The 22671-nt window shown below is 38.6% G+C and overlaps 1 protein-coding gene across 4 annotated transcripts in view; it reads left to right on the top strand.

Annotated features, from left to right (window-relative positions):
- Positions 1 to 15051: 15051 nt before the first annotated feature.
- CLCN3 (chloride voltage-gated channel 3) overlaps positions 15052 to 22671 on the top strand; it is a 54629-nt gene continuing 47009 nt past the window's right edge. For all 4 annotated transcript variants that reach the window (XM_059817423.1, XM_059817426.1, XM_059817424.1 and 1 more), the window contains exon 1: positions 15052 to 15211. In XM_059817423.1, the coding sequence (XP_059673406.1) occupies positions 15052 to 15211 (160 nt within the window). The remainder of the gene's footprint in view (positions 15212 to 22671) is intronic.

The raw sequence follows: 22671 nt of genomic DNA, 5'->3' as shown, positions 1-22671 counted from the left end.
AGGGCCGCCTCTCGCGTCGCGAAGCTACTCCGGCGCCAAAGGGAGCCCGACACCCGAGCGCGGTCACGGCCGTCAGCACCACGGCGCAGCGGCGGGGCGCCTGCAGCCCCGCCAGCTCCCCTCACCGGGCAGGCGCCTAGCGGCCGCTCCCCTCAGGCGCCGCCGCGAAGCCACGCCCCTCCGCGCGGCGGGCATTGGGGGGGACCCGTGTCGGCAGCGGACCGCCGGAACCGGAAGCGGCGGCGGGGACGCTAACTCCGGCGGCCCGGCATGCGCCGAGCGGCCGCTGTGGCGCGCGTGCGTGGCAGGAAGCCCCGCCCCCAGGCCGAGGGGGCGGGGCTGACTGGCGGAGCGACCGTTGGGCCGGGGGCCGAGCCGGTGTCCGCGGCGTCTCCGCGACCCCGCCCCGCCGCCGCAGGAGGATGAGCCAGCGCCTCCCCGAGGAGCAGCAGGCGGCGCCACCCGGACAGGTAGGGGCGGGGCGGGGCTCGGCTGGCTTCCCTCCCTCCGTCCCCTCGGCGGAGGGCCACGGCACCGGACGGTCGCCGCGGCACCGCGACGTGACAGCAGGGGCCGCGGGCGGGCCGCGCGGTCCCGCCTGCTGGCGTCGGAGCGAGCGATGCCGAGGTGGCGGCTCCGGCCTGACTGCGGGGGGAGGAGAGGAGAAGGCAGCCCCCGCCTCACGGCCCGCCCGCGGAGCGGCTGCTGCGCCCTCCTCAGCGAGACCGCTTCGTCCTGCGGCCGGCAGGCGGGAAGGGGCAGGACTGGTGGTTCCTCACGGACCCCTCGACTTATCTGTCCTCCTCCCCCGAAACGGGGAGGGCCGGGGTGAGGGGGAGTGCCCTGCGTGTTTGCAGAGCGTGTAACCTCGTCACCTGATTTCGGTGTTCTTCTGTGGCTGCTCTCGTTCGCGTACGGAAGGCTGAGGGGCTCTGCAACTTGGGAGATCCAGAGCCTCCTCCCCACTGCTGGAAGTATTCTGTTTGAGTTGCTCACTTCATGTTGGCCCACGAGTTTGGTTAGGAAGGCTGCTGTTACACAAGCGAGGGAGATAATGGGATCTTCTTGGAGCCTCTTAATTAAATGAGTAGGGTGCAGGTCGGCGAGGTTAAAACCGAAAATTGACTGCATTCTTTCATATTATTTTCCCTACTTATTCAAAATCCTTCCCTTCCCTCTCTAAAAACGTGGCGCTGACTGTAAAACAAGTATGTATCAATTCTCGCCTAAAATGAACAGCAGCAAGCGTGACAGTGGAAAATCGTGTGCTGATAGTGAAATATGTTCAGTGTTGAGTAGCATATTTGCTGTGTCACACTTTACTGAACTAGGTAAAACAAGGTCTTAAAAGCAAATTAAAGAAGTTTCTGGTGCTAAACTGTGTTAGAGTAGACACTTACAAATGTTTTTTGAAAGATGTCCCAAAATGGTAATCGTTTGGATTTTAGGACTTGCACCTGCTTTTTGAAGTTGTTGGGCCTCTGAAATTTATGGTGCAGAATTTGTGAAAGAAATTAAGTTGATGATGATTTAAGCGTCAGATGAATTGGTACTTTTTGTTTTCAGATGTTTTTCTTCTTGGTGGACCTGTGAAGGATTTTATGTTCTGTATCCCTTGGCAACATAGATGCTTCTTTGCAAAAACAGCTATTTGCATGAAGGACGTGTTCGCGTGACAGATTTGGAAGAAGATAGTTATCAATGCTGTTTCTCTGTTTAAGGAAACTTCAATATGCTGTAATGTAAAATTAAAAAATCATTCGTGCATTACAAGAAACATACCTTTGTGAAGTTAAATAAGCCCCTAGAGAACTCATCAACTGTCGCTGTCATTTTTTCTAAGATAAAAGTCTTACACTGGCTAACTGCTTTAAATTTGAAGTTTTGTCTCTTTGGTTGGCAAGCGGATGTAAACTTGATGCTCAGTACTCTGAGTTATCAAAGTGGGAAGCAGTTCTGCTGTGGGAAAACTGCAGCTAGCTTGAAACAACATGACTTTGCATCTGTCTGCAACACCGGTGAAAATAAAAGGTGTATAGTGCCCAGAAAAACAGAGCTTGTTTCTTGTTTGCTGCTGTTTAGTATCGGTATGTCAGTCCTAAAAAATCTTTGCCTGACAGCAGTAGATGTCATGCACAATGCGTATTGCAATATTTCTGGAAATATATTTTCCTTGTTCTATGATTCCCAAGGCTGTCTTTGCCCAAATCTTTATGGCATCCTATCTGTGGGTGGTTTACAATACCACTGTTCCTCCTGTGGTGCATACTTACAAGTTAAAGTAATCGTGGGGTATATCTCTCCTCTCTTGCTTAATATTGACGTGTAGTAAGAACAAGCCTATCCAAATCCTCAACTGGGAAAGCCACTTGAAGCTGTTGGTTTTTGCTCTTCATGACTGCATTGCTCTAAGTCACTTTATTTTATGAGTTTGCCTGCATTTTTCTCTCGCGACTATGTTTGTACTTCCTCTTGTGCTCTCTTCCACAGCAAATGTTTGTCACAAACTGATGTTTCAGTAACCTGCAAGTGAGAACCCCCTGTGCGTTGGTTATTTGATGAACAGCTGGATCTAGCTACATAATATATGTTCTCCCATTCACTGAATATACACTTTGGCTTTTTGTTTCCCTCACTTTGCTTTGGGACTTTGGGAGCTCTGTGTGTGTCTGTCTTACCTTGGTATTTGAACAGCAGAGTTGCATTCTTTGAGTGTAAGCACGGAAGCTGGGACAACTGTTCCAAGTTCACAACCATTGCCGAAAGGCATTCTAGGAACATTCAGAATTTTTTTTCTTCCCCTTATTTAAGTGACTTCGTATGCCTGTGGATAGGTGTTACTCTGCAGATCAAGTTTTCGGGATAAAGTCTTATAATAATTTGGCAGTAAGGATATTTTTAATTTAGTCGTAATAAAAGAGTGGAATAGGAGCTCTACTGTTGAAGAGATTTGTGCCAGAAACGATAATGGCAGTTCAAGTTGTTTGAAGGGTTAATTTCCTAATTCTCAGACTCTTGTTGCGTGTTCCTAAACTTCTTGCTTTGGCATCTCCTTGGCAGCAGCAGTAACCCAGTAATCTCTGAAGGGCGTCAGCAGTGGCAGTGATCATGTGCATGAAATTGTTTATACGCCCTCCCTCCTCCTTTTCCCCAAACTAAGATTTGAACTTTATACCTGTGTGCCCCGAGAGCAACTTCCTAATTCTGTGCTTCCTGTGGCAGTCTTTGCCTTATGGCATAACCTGAACGTTCATGTCCTGTGTTGGCTGACTTCCTAAAGCTTGTTCATGTGTCAGGCCATCTTTTTACCTGTGCTCATGAATGAGGTATGTAGCTCTGGGCTCCACTACGTAGTACTTTGTGCTTGTTTATATGCCAGGCTTTGGAAACTGAAGATGCTTGGAATATTAGAAAGTTGACAATTACAAATTTTTATAGCTGTTTAACTTGAAACTTGTTTTTAATTTTGGAAGCATTTATAAAATCACATGAGAGAAGAATGTTTAGACAAAACAATGCTCGTTTAAATTCATTCTGATAACAGGGTTGTAAACAGACTGTAAAAATAATGTTTGCTGGGACATCTGCTCTGCTTTAAAAAGATGGAAACTGAAAAATCAACATAAAATGTTGAGATGGTGGTGACACTTAATGAGCTGATAATACCTGTCATTATCAGAGAGAAGAGAGTTGACAAAGTAGTTCCTGGGCTTCTTGCATAATAGAAAGGATTCTAGACAAAGCTGTTAAAATAGTTGTAATTCTGTTTACATCTGGAGTATCCTTATTTGTTTGTATTATGTATGAAGTAATCTTGAATATGTACTCCTAGAAAGGAATGAAAAGAAGAGAATTTATAACTTCATAGTGGGTATCAGTGGTTATTTTTAATGACTTGCAGAGAGTCTAGTCTGTTATTTCCCCTTGAACTTTCTAGACATTCACTGTTGCTGTTTGTTAAGCATTTTGCTTAGCCCTTCTAGTTACAGGAGTAGACTCTGCGCTTACTTTGGGGAGGGTAAGGAGGAATAGTAAATGAAAATGTGAATTAAGTTCAGTCCTAAAGCACAGACCCTTTGATAAAAATAACCTTTGCTGTTACTTTTTTTCTTATTTTTGGTATATTTTGATAAAATTCTCTGAAAAGCTAATAAAAGAGGAAGTACTCAAATGTGCATTTTGAGTGTTCATACTGCAATACAGTATAATGAAGAAACGTTTCCTAATTGAAACAGTAAAAATGTAACGTCACTTCAATAGTATGTTTAAATTACAGGTAGAACTATTGAGGTGACTTAGTATTTTGACATCCTGCCAGTTAAAATTCAAGTACTCCTTTTCCTGAAAGGTAAGTTTGTGTTTGAGTTCCTTCCACTCTTATCTGCAAATTAATGTTCTCTGCCAGATTTGTTGGGTTTTGGTGTGTTATCTGCAGTTCGTGATCTACTACCGCTTTTCCCCTGAGGTTTCTGTTATTCATTTGTCTCTTCTGTATCTGTTGGGGGAAAAAAAATGCAGTTCTCCATATGCTTCCAAACATGCTAATTTTCTGATTCTGAAAAGTGAATCTAGAGATTTCCAAAAGAAAGAAAACTGAAGATTTTTTTAATTATTATTTGACATTTTGCTGGTTGTCTTGCAGAAAACTTTTATTCTCATATGGAACACTGCAAGAGTGAGTAAACACTTAAAATTATTATCAGTCTTATAGACTTACCAGTTTTCTTCTGTTTTGTGCTGAGACATGAATGTTCTTTTAACTTTTGCAACAAAGCTTCTAAGACTGCAGAACACTTGAGGAGACCTAACAACCTGTGCACTGAGTATTCATATTATCACCACAGTCACAAAAATCTGAATGTTTACTCCTCTCTGAAAAATTTTAAAAAAACTTTTCGTTCTTTGGATAGGCAGAGGATGGATTGTTTTTAATAAATTGGATCTGTGAACCCAGTGAACTGATCTCTGTGGTTATGTAACACATTTAAGATAACTGACCTTCTTGTGTTAACTCTGTTAACTAGAAGCCTTTTAGTAAAGTATTACTGAATCTTTTTTCTGTAATTTTCAAAATTAAAAATCTCCCACAAAGCCACTTTTCTTTTTTTCTCATGAAGTATCCACCTTGATTCTTGCTTTCAACTCGATACCGCTATTTAACAGTAATAATTTCCCTGCAGACTCTCCTGCCAGAAACTTGTCTACCATTTGTACACCCTGACAAAGTACACATGATTTTAGAAGTGGTACTTGCCAACCAGCCAACTAAGTTTTACAGCTGGAGAGAAGAATATTCAAGTGAGGGGAACTTGCTGTACGTTTGGAACTGCTAACATACTTGATTTAGTGAATACTTCACTTTTGGTGGTGTTTGTGCATCTAGGGCTTCACTACCTTTCGGGTTTTTTTTTAAATCTCCTTTGGTTAGCATATATGGTTTTATTAAAAAGCAGAAACAAGCTGTTAACAATCTTACTTATTAACATCGGAGGTTCACAGGTCTCTCTTAACAGATTTGTTTATGTATTTCATCCTTTGAAGACGACCAGAATGGCAATCTTTAATGGTTGAGTATGCTATATTTACAAAAATAAGGTGGTTTCTGTAGTATAGTCAAGAGGGTCAGCTATGAGCCAGATCCAGGTGTTGATTGCAGATCACTTCAGTCCTTCCTCACCTTGCTGCCTTAACACTGCTGCTTGAGAGGATCCAGAGCAAGAAAAAGAGCAAGCCTATTGTCAAGGGCTTCTAGCCTTGAAGTTTGAATAGCTCTACGTAGTGCATCTGTCAATTTATCTGTTTGTTACACATGCCAAGAAGAGCCCCCAGCCTTCTTTGGTTTTTGGTGACCAAAGACTGGTCATTTCTAACCAGAGTACAGTGAATGGGTTCCTCATTAGCTGGTATTTTCTCCACTACTTTGAAATTTGAAAGTCAGCAGCAGGGAGAGTAAGTAAACAGGAACCATCAGGGGTCCCCACAAGGTTTCATAAGCAGGGGTCGTATGCCTGTGTTGTATTTTGGAGAGCTCTATAGGAGTTTTTTCTTGATCTCAGGGGCTTTAGTGTGCTTATAAAAAAGTTGGAATCTTTCAGATCATTCAGATACAAATGTATTGAACTTGAATGAAATTATCTGAAAGATACCCAACTCAGGTGTGACCCTGAACTTAGGAATCTGTCCACGTAGCTAAGGACTGTTTGGTGCATTTATCTGAAAAGATAAAGGAAAGTAGTATGAATAACAAGACTTCTGGTCATTCTGGTGGTGTGTAAAAGCTCTGCTCCATTGTTTGTGTAACCCTCAGATGACTGCAATACAAGTCCACCTTAAAAAGGAGCAAAATCCTTTAAAAACTGTAAAGAGAAGGTTGCGCACTGTTGCTGTGTCTTTTCATCAAACAGAAAATGAGCATCATGGCCAAAGACTCAACAGACAGAAGTTACATTGTCTACAATGGAACCTACAGTCATAGTTTCTGCCCTTCAGAAGAGGAGTATGGTTTTTACCTTTCAGTTGTCTTAAAAAATTTCAGTGTTATTCTCATCTGAATATGATCACAGAAGGAACACCAGAGATTTTTTTGCTAAGGGGACTCTCCATCGTTTCTTTCCTGGACAGAATATTTGCAGCTATAGGTACTGACCCATTAGTTGAAAAACTAATACTATATCTTACGTGTATTTTAGGCTTGCTCTGAAGTGGCAGCCATGGACACAGTTGTTTACCATGACTTGGCCAGGGATCAGTACTTGCTTGTGAAGCTTAAGCTATTGTGTTATGTTTGCTTTTATATTTAGTTCAGGTTCGTGCTAAGGGACAATGTTCTTAGCTTTTTTTTTCTTTTTAAATTGTTAACTAAAAAACCCTTGAAGACCTTGCCACTCGTGTAGCTGCTTATTACTGTTCCTGTATGGGAGACTACTTTTCAACTCTGAGAGCAGAGTTTTTGTAGCAATAAATGAGGTTAGTTTAGGAAGTTTAAATCTGAGTTTTCAGCTAATCCAGCCAGTTTTGGTTGAAAACAATTAAAAAGTATTCACATCAGTAACTTGGTGAATGTGAAAGAAGTAATCCCTTCCATCAAGCAAGCTAATTAATATCTTTGTGCCAGGTGGTATAAGTCTTCAACTGCCACAACTATGGGTAGCCATAGCCTTAGCGGTTAAGGCATCTTAGAGAGTGGAGATGAAGTAGTTTTGAATACTTCATACAAACTGAAGTCAATGCCCTTGATGTTTGGAATCATATGATTAGAAGCATGAGTTCAGTATTCATCCTGTAATTAGGCTGGCAGTTTTTAGGTTGTGGGGTTGTTTTTTTAAGCTGAGAAGATAACAAGTGCTATAAAAATGAGTATTTATTATTGATTCTGCTTTTGTGAAGATCAGCTATAGTGGTGATATTTTGTATTGGTATGTATCATAAAAGTGAAAAAAACTTTTCAGGCTGTTATGTTATATTAAGCTTTTATAACTAATAGTGGTAAGATTCAGTAGAATCTAGAAAGTAGATATGAATACTGTTTTCTTGTTACAGTTTTAAAGCTAAGATTGTCTTCATGCTTTACAAGTATTATCTTTTCATGTAGTTTTTTCTGTGTTTCTGTTCCTGTCCATGCTTTCTTTCTTGTTTAAACAATATTTGAGAGTGTGTCTCTTTTCCTCCATGAACATTGATTTTATTTTGGAAGTAGCTGTGAATGGAACTAGACTAAGCTTTTTACCTACAGATATTTTTAGAAACTGACTTTTTATTTTCTATTCCAAGAGAACGTACTACAGAAACGCAAATCTTTTTTTTTTTTTTTTTTTTTTAACTCAGATAGCTTCAGTTAACTGGCAGTACTTCTTTGTGACTTTATTTTTCTAAATATGACCTAAAAATTGACCAAGATCTTTCTCACTAAATGACTGCGATAGGAGCAGTCCTGTTCCTGAGATCAGTTAAGTTAGTTTCAGGTGTGGGGTTTTTTTTGAATGCTACAGAGAATGGCCTTCTGTGTATTTATTTTTGTAAGGTTAGCATATCCATTCCCCAACTTTTAACAGTTTGGATTCTTGAGTATCCTTAAGAATTTTTGTGGTTTAAGCTGACTTGAGAAAGTTCAGGAAAGCTGCTATTCCGCTCATCTTCCCTTATGTATTTGATTTGAAGTGTAAGATTTTTTTGAGTCTTTTTATGAACAAATAGTCTGCTAGGAATCTAAAAATTACAGTGAGAAATTCCTCACAATTCATTCACCCATTTTCCAAACCTGAAGTTTGGGAGATAAACAGTGTTCTCATCTTGCTTAACTATCTTCATGTGACAGGCAAAATAAATAAACGGAGGCTAGATATGCTGGGTCTGCGATGAAAATGGGAATACAACTTTGATGCTGTGAGACTAAGGATGAAAGAGTGGCCACAACATGGCCTTTGTTTTAAAACTGTTGTAAAAGTCTCATAATTTCTGAGCTCAAAATGTCTTTCTGAAGGGCAGGCTTATATAAAAAATAAAGATGACGCTGCACTATTTTAGATTAGCATAATATGGGAGGTTTGGAATTAAGCATTCAAAGCTGTTCTTGACTGCTTCCATCTTTTGGGCAGTTGTTCTGACATATACCCCCATATATGGGATGTATGTTAAAATTTTAGTTTAAGTGTAGGTGTGGGGAATGTTTCTGCCATATTATTTACCTGTTATTAAAGTGTATAGTAGTTGGATACTTTTTTTGGTAAGATGATGTATATAGAATTCCTGAGTATTTTATAACGAATAATCACTTTTGAAGGTTCTTACCAGTTAAAACCTTGAAAATCCTATAATTTTTCGAAATTTTTCAACAAATTACTCTTCTATTGCTATCACTGCATTTCCTGTACTGTAGAACACATTCTTAAGTGTAAAGATTGTATTCTTAATTTTAATTTCATCTGCTTTTGATTGATGTCTGCAGAGCCTTTCTTACTAGGTGCTGTCCTTGTGTAGGGTTTGCAGGCAGGTATGTGTGAGTTAGGGGACAGATGACTGCCTTGTAGCTCTTAGCTGTTAGTACTGAACAGAAAAATTGAATATTACAGTGATTTTTGGGTTTATCAAGATTCTTCTCAATTTGGGAAAGAGCTCTTCCGTTAACAAGATCAATCATTGTAGTTTTCTGTTGGATTGGTTTTTGTCTTGTTTTTTTTTTTTTCTTTCAACTATTTAAAGCAGATTTGTAATCTGGAAGAGTACTTCTAAGTTTTAACTCCACCCCTCTCCCAGGGAAATAACAAACTTAACATGCCTTTGTTTCCTGCCACCCCTTTGAGATATAGAAAAGTGGTTTTATTTGTTTTTATGGGACAACAGAGCACATAGCAGAGATTTACAGATTACTTAGATCGCCTGACAACAAATGTCCTGTAAATCAGACTTCTTACTATCCTCCTCTGTCTTCTCCAGAGATACTTCTCTGCGCTAGAAGTGGTTCCCTCAGCTGACTCGCTTCTCTGCTTGACCTTTTATCTGTAGAGCTTGAAAGATAAGCAGGATGCCTGGCGTTTGAGAGCAGAAAAGTGCCTGAGGTACTAGACTGTGCAGAAAACTGCTATAGTCTTATATACTTTTTCTACTATTAATGTAGCTGTTTCTGTGCTGTTGTCATTTACTAATGTAGTTCCTGCCTGCACTGTATTTAATTAGATCTTTCACAATTTGATATACCTGTATGCTTACTACTTTCTTCCCTCTCCCTAGTCATAACAGGTAAGACATCCTGCTTTATCTGCCTGTTCTTTGGTTTTGTTTGGGTTTTCTGTTGTTTTGTTTTGTTGTTGTTGTTTAATTTTTTTAGTGTCAGAGGCTTCTCTGTTAACCTGCTTTGTAGAAGAATTTTGATGGATGAGGACATCCTGGAAATACCTTAGTAATGGAAGCATGACGAGTTAGTTGCACCTTTTTTGCTTTACAGTCTTTTTTCATAGAGTGAGTTGAGTCAAATGCCTTCCCTGTTCCAAGAGCTCCCTGAATATCGCTTACACTTTCTTTTTTTATCCTTACAGTGCATTACTTCACTATTTTTATTTTTTTCCCAAAGATAATCTGAAACATTTTTGAGTCTGCTTTCCAAGGTATCTGGACTAGACTCTGGATCAAAACTATGACGCTTCATAGAGATCAGTTAAATGTAATATATTTAATGTTCTCATTAATCCTTTGTAATGTCTTTTGTAGTCTAGGTTGAAAAAAAGGTTTATTACTTAAATATTTACTGTAACTAATGGTTGTCGGGAATCTGGTGTAGGATTTTTTGTTTGCTTTTTCAGGACATTGGGTTTGGCTAGCATTCAGCCAGTACCTTTTTTCCCTGTTTGCAATTTCTCTTGAGTAACTTCCGTCTTTCCCCACTTGCCTTTTAGTGCCCATTTGGATAGGGCAGGGACTCTGTGGAATGAATCTGACATTATAAAATGGCAAGTTGGCTGGTTAGTTCTCTTGTCACAACTCCATAAGCATTTGCGCAGGCTCTCTTGTATGAATGCCCTCTTCCAGTATCCACAAAGGGTAATCTGCACCAGGCTGGTTTAGTCACAATACTGGTTCTCTTCTGGCTGTTGTAGCCATAGAAAAAACATTTTCCTGGCATTTCCTTTTCTTTATTATTGCTGTTCCCAGCAATCTGTTTCCAAGGAGGGGTCTACTCTCTGTGACCACATCACTCAGTTTCCTTCACTCAATCGAGGCAGATCTTTTATCTGCTAACAGTATTTTAAGGTCACATGAGCATACGCTTTTAAGTTGTCTTGACCGTTTAACACAGCTCAAGATAGTGCAGACCTACCTTTGTATCCTAGTTTGTTAAACAAACCTTTTTCTTAAAGGCACACAAGGAAATTTGTTGTATGTTGACATAAGCTGTCCTCCCCCCCCATTAATTGCAGGTAGTGGTGGACAAATTAATAACTGAGATGCTCTCAAGAAGTAAAATTTTAGTCCTATGTGAAACTTATTGAACAGTTAACATTCTCATGGTCTTACGTTTCCTGCATTCCCACCATTGTTGCATGGCTACTATAAGGCAGTATCTGTAACATAGTGTCAGATACAAAGCAGTTGGGGTAGTTGACTCTTTGGGAACACGGAGAATTAATGCACAGTCCTTAAGAATCTTGGTTAGGGTCCTCAAAATGAATGGTTTTGGTGTTACGGCTTTTGCTTGGTTGTTGGAGAGGTCTGTCAAAAGCAATACTTCTGCAGCAGGAGACATGTTGTGTTTCAAAACAATAAGAGAAGGCCTGTAGTATCATGCCTATCATGTAACTGTAGGCATGTATGTGCCAGAGGAGTTGGCATGTGGAATCACGTTTGTGCAGAGATGATGCAGGGGTTCTTTGCAGTATGCTTGGGCTGGCTCTGGAGAGTCTGTTGGTTTTGTTTGTCAGTTACTGTCTGATCGATGAAACTTTCCCTTCCATTGTAGATGAGGCTGAAAGCATTTTCTCAGTTATTGGAAGATTTAATATCTGTAATCCACTGTTCTGACATTTCTCTAAAGTGATTAAAAAGATATCCAAAGGGAAAGTTATTTCTTTTATTCTGAATAGCAGGTTTGTAGTAAGATATAATCGAAGCTGTCAAATTTAATATAAAGAAAATGATCTCTTTTTTTTTAAAAAAGAGACATTTACAATGTTCCACCTTTATACTATAATAAATATTTCTGCTGAGACTATTACAGGAAAATGTCTTTATCAGATGAAAAATCTGCATGTGGCTTCCAAACTTGGTACAATAATTGAAAGACTAAGCAGGCTTTAGCCATGCCCTCAGTATGTGTAAAACGTAACAACAAAGTGTTAATAACAGAATTCACTACTCAGGCCTCCTTAATTTGCATCTATTAACACTATAGAATCAATTTCCTCTAAGCTCAAGTAATTGCTTATGCTGGTTATGTTTCTGCCTGTGGTTTACAAGAGAAATACACTCGGTTTTGCACACTAACAGTAAGGATCTTGAAGAGTTCTTGGAGCAGTTTGAATTTTGAGTTTGGAGGCCTGGGCTTTACACAGAATTAGTAGTACTTTGGGGGTCTAGCTTTCTACCTCTTTGTTGTTTTGATGCATTTACAAACAACTCTTTGTGATTGCTAACTGAACAGTGGTCTTTCTCTTGCTTCTTAATTGTTTTCTCCTTTGTAATAAAGATTGCTATATAAGTGAAAGAAAAAAAACTATTAAAAAAGCAAGATATACAACAGGAAGAGAACACAATAGACTAAAACTTAGAGTGTGCTGGAGGGAGGGAGGGAGGGGTTTGTGTCTTACGTTTTTCATCTTCTAGTGCTACTTTTACAGACAAGGCAGGAGAGTTTTCTGTCTTCTTGCAAACCCCATCAGAATGTAGGAAAAATCAGTTTAATGTAAAAGTAACAAAGATTTCACTCAAGCAGGAGGCCAATTGGCAGATGAGAGTCTAGAATATAATTTTTGGTGCATGGAGCAGGTGGAAGAAGGTGACGAACTATGCAGTGAGTGGAAACACTTCTAGGAAGTCCCAGCGTCTCATTTCAGCTGTGCTGTGTGGCTTCCATTTATGACAGTACCCAACTGGTACTGGCAGAGTAATATTAACAGGCCTTTCTGTGAGCATAATAATGAAACAGTCAGGCTGCTTGTGATCTGACTTTTTTGGGGGCATGTTCTTTGTAGGTACCATTTTATTGGGAATGCCAAAAATTACTGTGTGTGAAAAGTTAGTATCTGTTGAACAGTTTCAAGTACAGCTTTTGAATAAATTATAAATTGTGATCTGATGTATTTGGGGAAAAAATGGAGATGCTTCCATTGTTTCCAGATACAAGCAGCTGTATTTTCAAAGAGGATATGCTTCGTAATATGGCAGTGTGATTTCTTTTTTTTTGGCTGTCCATTAAGCAGCTTTTCTCAGTGGCTGTAAAATGGTAGAAGATCAAGAAGAATTTGCACATAAAGATGAATGGAAGAAATATATTTGAAGAGAGAGTATGTTTTAAATTGTAAACATTCTAAATAATTTTTATAAGGAAATGAGAATGAGTAAAGCCAAAGGGATCTGTCTTGCCCAATAGCAAATCTCTAAGGAAGAGTATAAAAAGAGAATAAGCATATACATTTCTCCAGAATGCTCTCCTAGCCGCCAGCATTTCCACCAGAGGTGTTGTCTTTAATAGCTTTTGATGGTTTTTTTTCTTCTGTGAATTTGTCACGCTGCTTTATGAACCATTTCATACTTCTGCAAAGTGGCACTTCTCTACATGCTGTGTGAAGAATCAGCCCTTTTTTCTCTGCTTGTCACCTCACCTTTCATTATGACATGTAGGGTCTACTGAAAAACAACGGATGCTCTTCACTTTCTTCATGCTGCTTGTGATTCTGCTGACATGTGTTGTGTCACCTTCTACATTACATCTTTTCCAGACTGAAGAGTCCTGATTCATTTTGTTGCCCTGTAGAAGGAAAGCTATTTTGTACTCCATCTTCATTGTGCTCTTTTGTAACCTGTTTCAGCTCCTCTATAATCCTTTTGGACTTTTGGCACTATGTAAAGTATTTAAGGTGTGGACAAGCTGTGGATTTATACAGTGGTTAAATGAAGTTCTCTCTCTTAACTGTTAATTCTTCTATCAGATTAATTTGGGGACTGCTAGTGCATACTGAGCTCTTTCTTGTCAGAGCCCATTGCTTTGTAAGGTAAGTTGGGGTTGGTTCTGCTGCCCCGTCACCCCGTGGTGTGATTCATATTCATCTGTACAGAATTTTACCTCATGTTATCACCTAGCTGCACAGTGCTGAGGGTTCAATCTACAGCTACCCAGCAAACCTTGTTGCTTTGTTTTTCACCCCTTCTTCTAGGTAACTTACTTAGAAGGCTGAGCTGTTTGCCAGTACAGGAAAGCCGTCTGTCTGACCTCCACTAGTGACTCGTGATACTGGCCAACCAGTTTGGCTATACTTCTTCACAAGGCTCAACAGCTGGGTAGAGGAGAGACATCTGAATTGGAAGTCATTACCTGTTTTTGTTGCTGCCAGCTAGCTGGGTGTTTACAGTGCATATAGCTTTGTAGCAGTTACAGTGAATGGTCACAGAATTTGTGGATAAGCAGAGGAAAAAGGGTATAAGGAAAAGATTTGGAGGTGGATTTGGGGGGCATCTCCTTTGCTTGGAGGGAATGAGAGGTTTGTTATTACTGAAAAAATGTATATTGGGCTATTGCATGTTAATAAGGAGTGATGAGCTTTGAGAAATGACAAATGCAGGACTTTCTTTGGGTAAAGAAGAGCATGGAATCAAGGTGTGATCACGTCTTGTCCTCCCTCCCACGCCAATCATGAAGTTATTTCTGTGGATTTAACTCTACAAGGCAAAGGAGGACTCAGCCTGAGTCTGTGAAAACATAATGTGTTAGTGTTATACTGAATGTGCAAAAGCATGTGTTGTTAACACCTCATTATATTTAAAAATAAAATAACAACCAAGCAAAAGGCATATAGGTGAGGGTTTTGAATGCTTTATGATTTTGAATTGTTTTCTGCTTTCATATTTTAGCTCTTCTGTGCAAAAGAATGTGAACAGTTTGTGTTCAGGGGACTACAACTTTAGCGTGCCATCTGTTTCACTCCAAGCAGATGTAGTACAAAGATACCATAACTAAAGAAACTAATTTTTTAACATTAACATTGGTTGGATTTTTCAACTAGCTCTGTGGTGCAATGCACATTTGTATGCATGGGGCATGCACATTCCAACCACCTGTACTGAAAGTGAAATACTTCCATGATGATAACAATGAACTAAGGAGAGGTCAAGGAAGGGGATGAGGAAGCATCATCCAGTTAAAAATTACTAAAGATTTGTGTAAAATGTTCTGTATTACTGCTACATTTTTTTGTGACTTACAGTATTGTGACCTTAATATTTTTTCCCCAAAGCATGAAATATACTTGTTTTGTTTTATTTGATACAAACTCCTCAGACTTTTGTGCATATTCAAATAGAAAATAAATAACTCATTTTTCTTTCTATAGGTTATAAAGCAGCTAAATGGAGTCTGAGCAGCTGTTTCATAGAGGCTACTATCGAAACAGTTACAACAGTATAACTAGTGCAAGCAGCGATGAGGAGCTTTTAGATGGAGCAGGTGTAATTATGGACTTTCAGACCTCTGAAGATGACAATCTCTTGGATGGTGATGCATCAGTTGGTAAGTTAATGTTAATTTCAGCTTAAAAATTTCTGTGGTTTGTATTTTTGTGGTTTTGTGGTTTTTTGGTTTGTTTTTTTCAATAAACAAAACCAACCCTTTTTCATAACTAATTAATGTTTCTCTTATCTGCCCTTCAGAGAGATGCTTTAAACCTGAAAGTGGCTGAATGTTTTTCTGTGTGCTTGCCTAACAGTTACATTTTATGGGATGACTTCTGATATGAGGCAGATATTAACTTACTTCTGGCAAATGACAAACTTGCTGTCAAGTAGGGGAAGGATGGCCACTCTGCAGCTACCTGGTCTTTCTTAGCTGCAGCAGGATTTTGGAAGTCTCACTGTCTTCAGTATTTCTTTGGAACAGAAATTAACAGTCTCTTTTAATCATTACTCCTAGAGATAAATCTGTTTCTGCGTGATTCCGCTTCCTATCTGTAAAAGAGAGGCAAAAAAAACTTAGAAGCAACAGAAAACACCGTATGAGTTCTTTTGACTAGGTGAAAAGTTGCAAAGAAAACTTGTTACTGTGAGCACTGATAAAAGTACTGAAGTAATACAAAGAAGAAAGAACTGGGAAGCTCCTTTTCTCTCTCTCTCTCTCTCTCCCCCCCCCCCCCTCCCTTTTTTTTTTTTCATTAACAAAGCAGTGGCATGAAAGCGTGAACGTTCTCTTAGCAAAGGTATAACAGGGGAACAGAAGGAGGGAAAAAGTAATTTCTGTTCAAGATAGTAAACTTGGTTAAATATATATGCTTGTCACTTCCTCTTATTTTGTTTAAAATCAAACTCAGCCCCTGCAGTTTTCTTTTTTAATCATCCTTTCTTCTCGCATTAACATTCAGTTGTCTTCCGTCCCTGCAAAGTCTCTTCCTTCATGCATTTTCCCTTTGCCACACTTAGCAATTGGATGTTGGCATTGTACTATATAGTTGTGTTGTGTAGCATCATTCTCATCTGTATTCCTTCTGTCTAATTAGATAATCTTGAATGTGCAGTTATTTAACTTGTATACCAATACAGGTCTCAAAAGCCAGGACACCTTCAACCTACATAAAAATTCCTTCTATCAGTTTACTTGGAGAACACCAGCATGATGAAGTCAAGCACTTGATAGTTAGGACATTATTAAGTGAACAACTGGCTTCCGTGTGTACTATTTTGTTCTGAATATCTGGCACTTTCAGACAAGCAAGGCATTCACAGTATTAACATAATATTTGCAACCTGTATTGAAAGTCTGAAGCTACTCTGGTTATTGTTTACATAAATGCTCTCCATCACTTCAGGCTTTAAGGAGAAATAAGTTTGCAGTAAAACAAACAGTATCAGAGCCAGTGTTCTGCCCCTTACTTGGTGTGAAATTAAATCCGTAAATTGAGTCCAAACAGATGAGGTGGTTGCCTTGTTTGCACTGTCAAAAGCAATGCTAATTGCTGCACATGCCAGCAGCCCCTATCTCATTGCAATGCTGAAGTATTAGAACGTGCATTAGAACATAAATATTAATGTTTTTGCTTTCCTGGAGTTGAATTTTTTGCTAATGGTGTATCTACTTGCCACGATTCTGGTCACTCAATAAGAAGCAGCAATAGTAATAAGCACTGTTATTTTATATAAGTGAATGGTGATTTATGTGTCTCTATGCATGGAAAATATTTACTTGTACAGTAAATCATAGTAAATATCTTAGCAATAGATCAGAATCTGGTGTAAATTTTCTTTTCAAGGTGGTAAGAACATACTTCCAAAGAAGTTTTAAATAAACTTACATGCAGGAGGTGAACATCTGTGTTTCCCATTCCTTAGGTCTCCAAATGTGTAAGGTGTTTTTTCTTGTGTGTTCAGCAAATCTCACTGACAAGACCAAAGAAGCACCTTCTTGCTGGACTGCGTGTGCCCTTCTTGTAGTCCTCGGTTACTCACTTAGCATCAACTGGTTGTTTTGTTTGTTTTATTTATTTAAATAATCTTATCCTTTAATCATCTCTTAATGTATTTTTGTTCTGTTGAGTCTGAGTACAGATGAACTCACCATACAGAATCTGTCCCAGCTCCTGAGGAAGGGCAGGACCGTCCTGGTAACTGGAGGATCCCATGCTTCTCAACAGTGCAGGCCCTCCAGAGCATGGTGTGAATGCAGAGGGATTAGGTCTAGCTCTGTGCTTTAGCTGGTGAACCCTGCCAAAATCAGGAGCCCTGTTTAAACATATAGTTTATGTTTTAAGTCTGTAGGGCTGGAAGAATTTGTGAGCCTGGTTTCTTAGCAACATGAACAAAATGGCAATAATGTATCTCTACTTAAAACGATTGTGGAAATCATGTAGTTAAATTGAAAGCTGCATAGCTGCAGAACGTGAGCTTGGAGTACAAATGAGCACAGATGCGTACTTATCCAATCTGGGTAAGCTGCCCTGGACAATAGAGTGTTCATCATAATTTTACAGTTCATGTAATAAACTACAGAATTACAGAGTCTAAAAAAATCAAAACCATGCAATGAGGAGAAAATGAAGGATTAAGAAATTACCTTTCTTTTTTTTTTTCTTCTTTGCTAATGAAAGTTGACTCATAAACTGCACATATATTATGCAGATAAAAAGCTAACAATGTGGAATTTCTGAAGTAATTGTAATCTTTCCTCCTCATTCAGAGGGCAGTAAGTTAATGGAAGAAGTCTGCTCATTTCAGTAGGCTTGGTAAGTACCTTGGCTGTCAGGACAGCAATTCTATAAAGCCTGCACAGTACTGCCATTCACATTACCAGACATACTTAAGCACTTAACTGAGGCTTACAAAGGCATTGAGGCTGTTATTGAATCATGAATATGCCTTCTGTTCAAAGCATGTGGAAATTGGATGATATTTGGAAAAAATACTAACGATATATACTACTAGTCTTATGTGGGAAAATCTTTTATATGGGACTAAACAAGTGAATGTTAACTGGAATTTGTCTTCAGAAAGTCTTATCACCTAAACCTTTAGGTATCTTTAATATTTAGTTGATAGAGATTTGCCTTTTCAGTGTCACCTCTGATTTGCATTTTAAAGGTTTTGGGTAGTTTATATGGGGGATTCACCATTATGTTAAAAACAATGCTGTACAACGATCTTGTTTCTCTTAACACCATCTGAAAGCATGTATGTTACTAATCCTTCACTGTGTCATCTGAGAAGAATACACAAATTGTGAATATGTAGTATTATATACTAAATACATAAATATGTATGTATAGTAATTATAATTATTTATAGTATGTCATATGTCTGTTACGTTCTCCAGTAGCTGTTTTCTTTGCATAAATTTCAGACTTTTAGTGGCAGCTTTATGGAGAACAAATAGGTATCGTGAAATTGTAAATTCTTTGAGCATAGTATATTTCAACATGCTAAATAATTAAATTGCTATGCATATGGAAGCTTGGATGGCATGCACCAAAGCCCTGCCTACAAGGGATACTGCCTGTCAGCTTTGGTCAAAACTTGCTTTTGTTGCTTACCAAAACTAATCTCTCACTAGTACTGAAGTTAGTATTTTTCTTTGTTGAACTGCTGTCTAATGAGAAGTATGGTGACATTATACTGATAACAGAAGTATCTGCCTCTTTGTAGGGAGGACATCTTACCAATGCTTGTATGTGCAATGTACTTTCATGTATGCAATCTGTGGAGATAATTTTCATCATGACTTATCTATGTTTTATTTTTGGACTGTTTGCCCTGCGTCTTGCTAGGTCAATTTAAACACATTATATTTATTATTGAGAAGCTATCAGTTCTTTAATAGTTAAGTCATATAAGTTAATATTTACTGGATTAAATTTTATAGGAGGACATCTATACTATTTAGTTTTTTAAAAATTGTTACACTAGGATTGTTCATTGTTTTCCATCACTTTAACAGGGGAAAAAAAGAATTCTTTCTAAACAGAAATGAAATCTCCAGAATTGAAATGTATAATCAGATTAATATTTTAACTGGGGAATATGAATGAGAAGATGAAATGTCTAATCTATTATTTTTCTCTCAGCATTGGTTTGCCTTGCCTGTCTCTAAAGTTTGAGAGAGAGACAATTCTTGGCTACTGGCTGGGCTTGAAAGGTGTAACACAAGTATCTTTAAAAGTTCAGACCTTTTCCTTTTATGACTTGGGGTTAGCCAACTAGCAAGGTGAAACTGAGAGGTCGCCATAATTTTACTCAGAATTGAGGGCTGTTTATATGATGTAAGAGAGGACTGCATCAGTTTTCACTGTTTTTTTAATTTAAGTATAGGGCAAGCTCAGCAGGAGGTGGATTTTTGTAATGTTGTCAGACTGCAAATTTTTCAAGGCACTGACTGAAATCAGATGATTAAACCTTACTTGCAGTAAAAATGGTTTGCAAACAAATGATCTCACTGGTGTTTACATCTCAAGGTACTTTGATCTGTCTGTGGGAGTCTGAGTCCTGAATGAGCTTGGCGTTCTTTTCAATAGCTATAGTGATTCCTGCTTCAGTTGAAGGAGCTTAGTTGCTTATCTTGTGACTTCAGTGTGGAGACAGTTTACAGTCTGGCATATGGTGTTAACATAAAATTGGCAATAGTTAACCTTAATATGACAACCCATAAACTGGTAATTCAAAAGCTGCAGCTACAGTCACTACTATCTCCTTGCAGTGATAGCAGTGCCACTAAAAAAAAAGAATTACACCATGACCTGTTGGCATAAACACTACAGCTCTCATAAACTGTCCTTACCCATGAGTTGGAGTCCTTTGCCTAAAGTGAGAGACCAAAACAATCCATTTTCAGCGCCCTAAATGCCGACATTAAAAATATGATATAGTGAACTAGTATTATGGCATTATTTGAGGAACAGAATGTAATTTTCAGCAAGTGCAGGTGGTTCTATATAATCAAGAAATTCGTACCACATCAGAGGTTAATTGTTCAAGCAAGATCTAGACATAGTTATCTTTTCAAACAACACATGAATGTCCTTTCACATGTATGCTTGTTTCTATTTAGCTATCACAGTTTATAAAGAAAAGAAAGAATACAAAGAAAAGAATAACTTATTTCCTGCATAAAGAACTTGAGTGCCTGTTATAGTCTTTATGCATGGAAATTGCATTAACAGATTCTTCCTGTTGTCCACAGCTGATATGAAGAAGGGTCTTCAAAGTAATTTTGCACCATTGGCATTGTTTGTATTTTCCATGCATGTGGTATAAAACTGACTTGACTGAACAGTCTTTATGACAGTTTGACATATCTCTTTCCTAAGTTACATACAACCTATCTTCCAAGTTAGCAGTATTTGCATTAAAGGGCTCATTGTTTTTAAAGAATATATTCGCTCTCAAATGATGCTATAGAAATTGAAGCATGAGATAACATGACTTGCTCTGATCACAAGGGCAAGCATGAGACACAGCTAATTTCTTCTGAATTGTTAAATTGTCAGTAGCTGGTTATCATTTACCTTTTTTCTCTTGGATTGTAGTTAGAGCTGCAGACATGCTGCCAGTGCTCCATAGTACTAATGCAGCTGAACACAGGATATCTGATAATATAGAACCATGTTTTCTTTTACTTTTTTTGTTAGTGACGCATGAAGTTTATTTTATCTGTCTATCTGGAACACAAGTTGTTATACATTATGTTTACTTGGATAACTGGGCTAATTAACAAAGTTCTTCCTTCAAGAATTTCAAAATTCCTGGCAGAAAACAAAAAAATTCACCAGAAGATTCTTAGGTTAAGGGGAAAAAATGTTTCATCTTAGTTATTGGATGTCATTATTGAATGAGTGAGTTGCAGGTGTTTGAAATATCTTTTGCATCTTACCTGTTTATTGTGATAGTGATTTTCCTGTACTCTTGATTTCTGGGGTTTTTTTAAATGTAATTATTGTCCAAAATGAAAATTCACTTGATACTGTGTTAGTTGAACAGCCTGTAATGGTGTTAGTCTGGGCCTTCAGACTGTAATTGGATTGGTGTGGCATTAGACTTTCTGAGGGACAGAAATTACAGCAGAATGTATGTAGAGTTTTACTAACCAATTAGTTTCTTATTCTCTTAAATGTTTAAAAACAAATATTGACCATTTCAATTTCTCACAAATGCTATGGTCAGTTCTTTGAAGACTTGTTTATAGGACAGGAGAATTGTTTTGTTTTTAGAACTTAACCCTACCAGACCCTTGAATGATCTCACCAGTCTTTCCTGCGAAGTTGTATTTACAAAATTTTCCTCTTCCAAAACACACAAGCATACACATTTCCAGACTGATGCTCTGGGAGAAGATGAATCATAATAGTATTAATTAATTCTTTCCATCTTTCTGATATTCTGTAATCTTGCTGGTTTCCTTCTGCAGCTCTGCTCAAGTGCTTAAAGCACACTGGCTTTCTTAACAGATGTTGCCGAGGCAGTTATTACTGACTTGACAGCTTGGTGTAGTGTTATCATAAGTAAGTCCTTCTCCCAGGCATGCTGTATGAATAGTGTCAGATGAAGGAATGAAAACGGAGGAAATGTCACGGCATATATGTAGCATACAATAAAATAATTAAGTCTAATATGACTGTCAAGTCTTTAGGTACTAAATAAATAATTTTCACTACAGCTTTAATAATATTTCATTTATTCATGTTACCTTTGATTTGTTCTGTCAAGTCAACCAAAGGAGACGGATACGATTTTAACCAAATTGATGTCAGGCTGCACACTTGCTTTCTACCTTTGAGAATATTCTAGTTTACCAGCTAATAAATACATTTTAAAGTGAAAGCTTTTCATCTGCTTGGATTAAACAGAAATCTTATTCTGAAAGAGGATATCATGATGTCCCTGAAACACAAGAACAGCCGTACTGGGTCAAACGACAAATCCACCTAGCTCAGCATCCTGTCTCTGACAGGGTTCAAAAGTCAGTGCTTAAGGAAGAGTAAGAACAGGGTGAGTACGTGATAGTTCATCTGAGTACTTGGACAGCAGTTTTGTATGGCTGAGGGCCTCTTCCCGCTGAGTGGTCATTTTTAGAGTTTTAGTACTTAGCAGTGGATTTTTCGTCCACTGACGTTTTCTTGAAGCAATTCTTTAGCACCCACACCATCCTTTTGGCAAGCTCTAACAGCTTAGCTACGTTATACGTGAAAACACCTTCTTTTCTGTATTTTGAACCTAAATCTGTGTATAAATACCGCTGAGAACAGCTATAAGTGCCAGAGTCTTGCCTAGGCTAACACCGGCCTATGCGTTAGCATGGACTTGACACATGGACTTCCTTGTCGCTCACCCTTGTACAGGATAAATGCTTAAGCTCTTTTTTTTTTGTGTGTGTGTTGAGAGTTGCAGCTGTGAAAAATCTTTCTGCTGGTACACAGGGTTTTTAGGGCGTGTTATTAGCTTATTGAAATGAAACTGCTGTTGATACAAAAAGGTTTGATATGAAGCTAGGACAGGGTG

This window comes from Gavia stellata, chromosome 5, assembly GCF_030936135.1.
Source record: "Gavia stellata isolate bGavSte3 chromosome 5, bGavSte3.hap2, whole genome shotgun sequence".
In the NCBI taxonomy this organism is placed as follows: Eukaryota; Metazoa; Chordata; class Aves; order Gaviiformes; family Gaviidae; genus Gavia; species Gavia stellata.
Note: the sequence above shows the minus strand (reverse complement) of the source record. Positions and strands in the feature narration are given on the sequence as shown.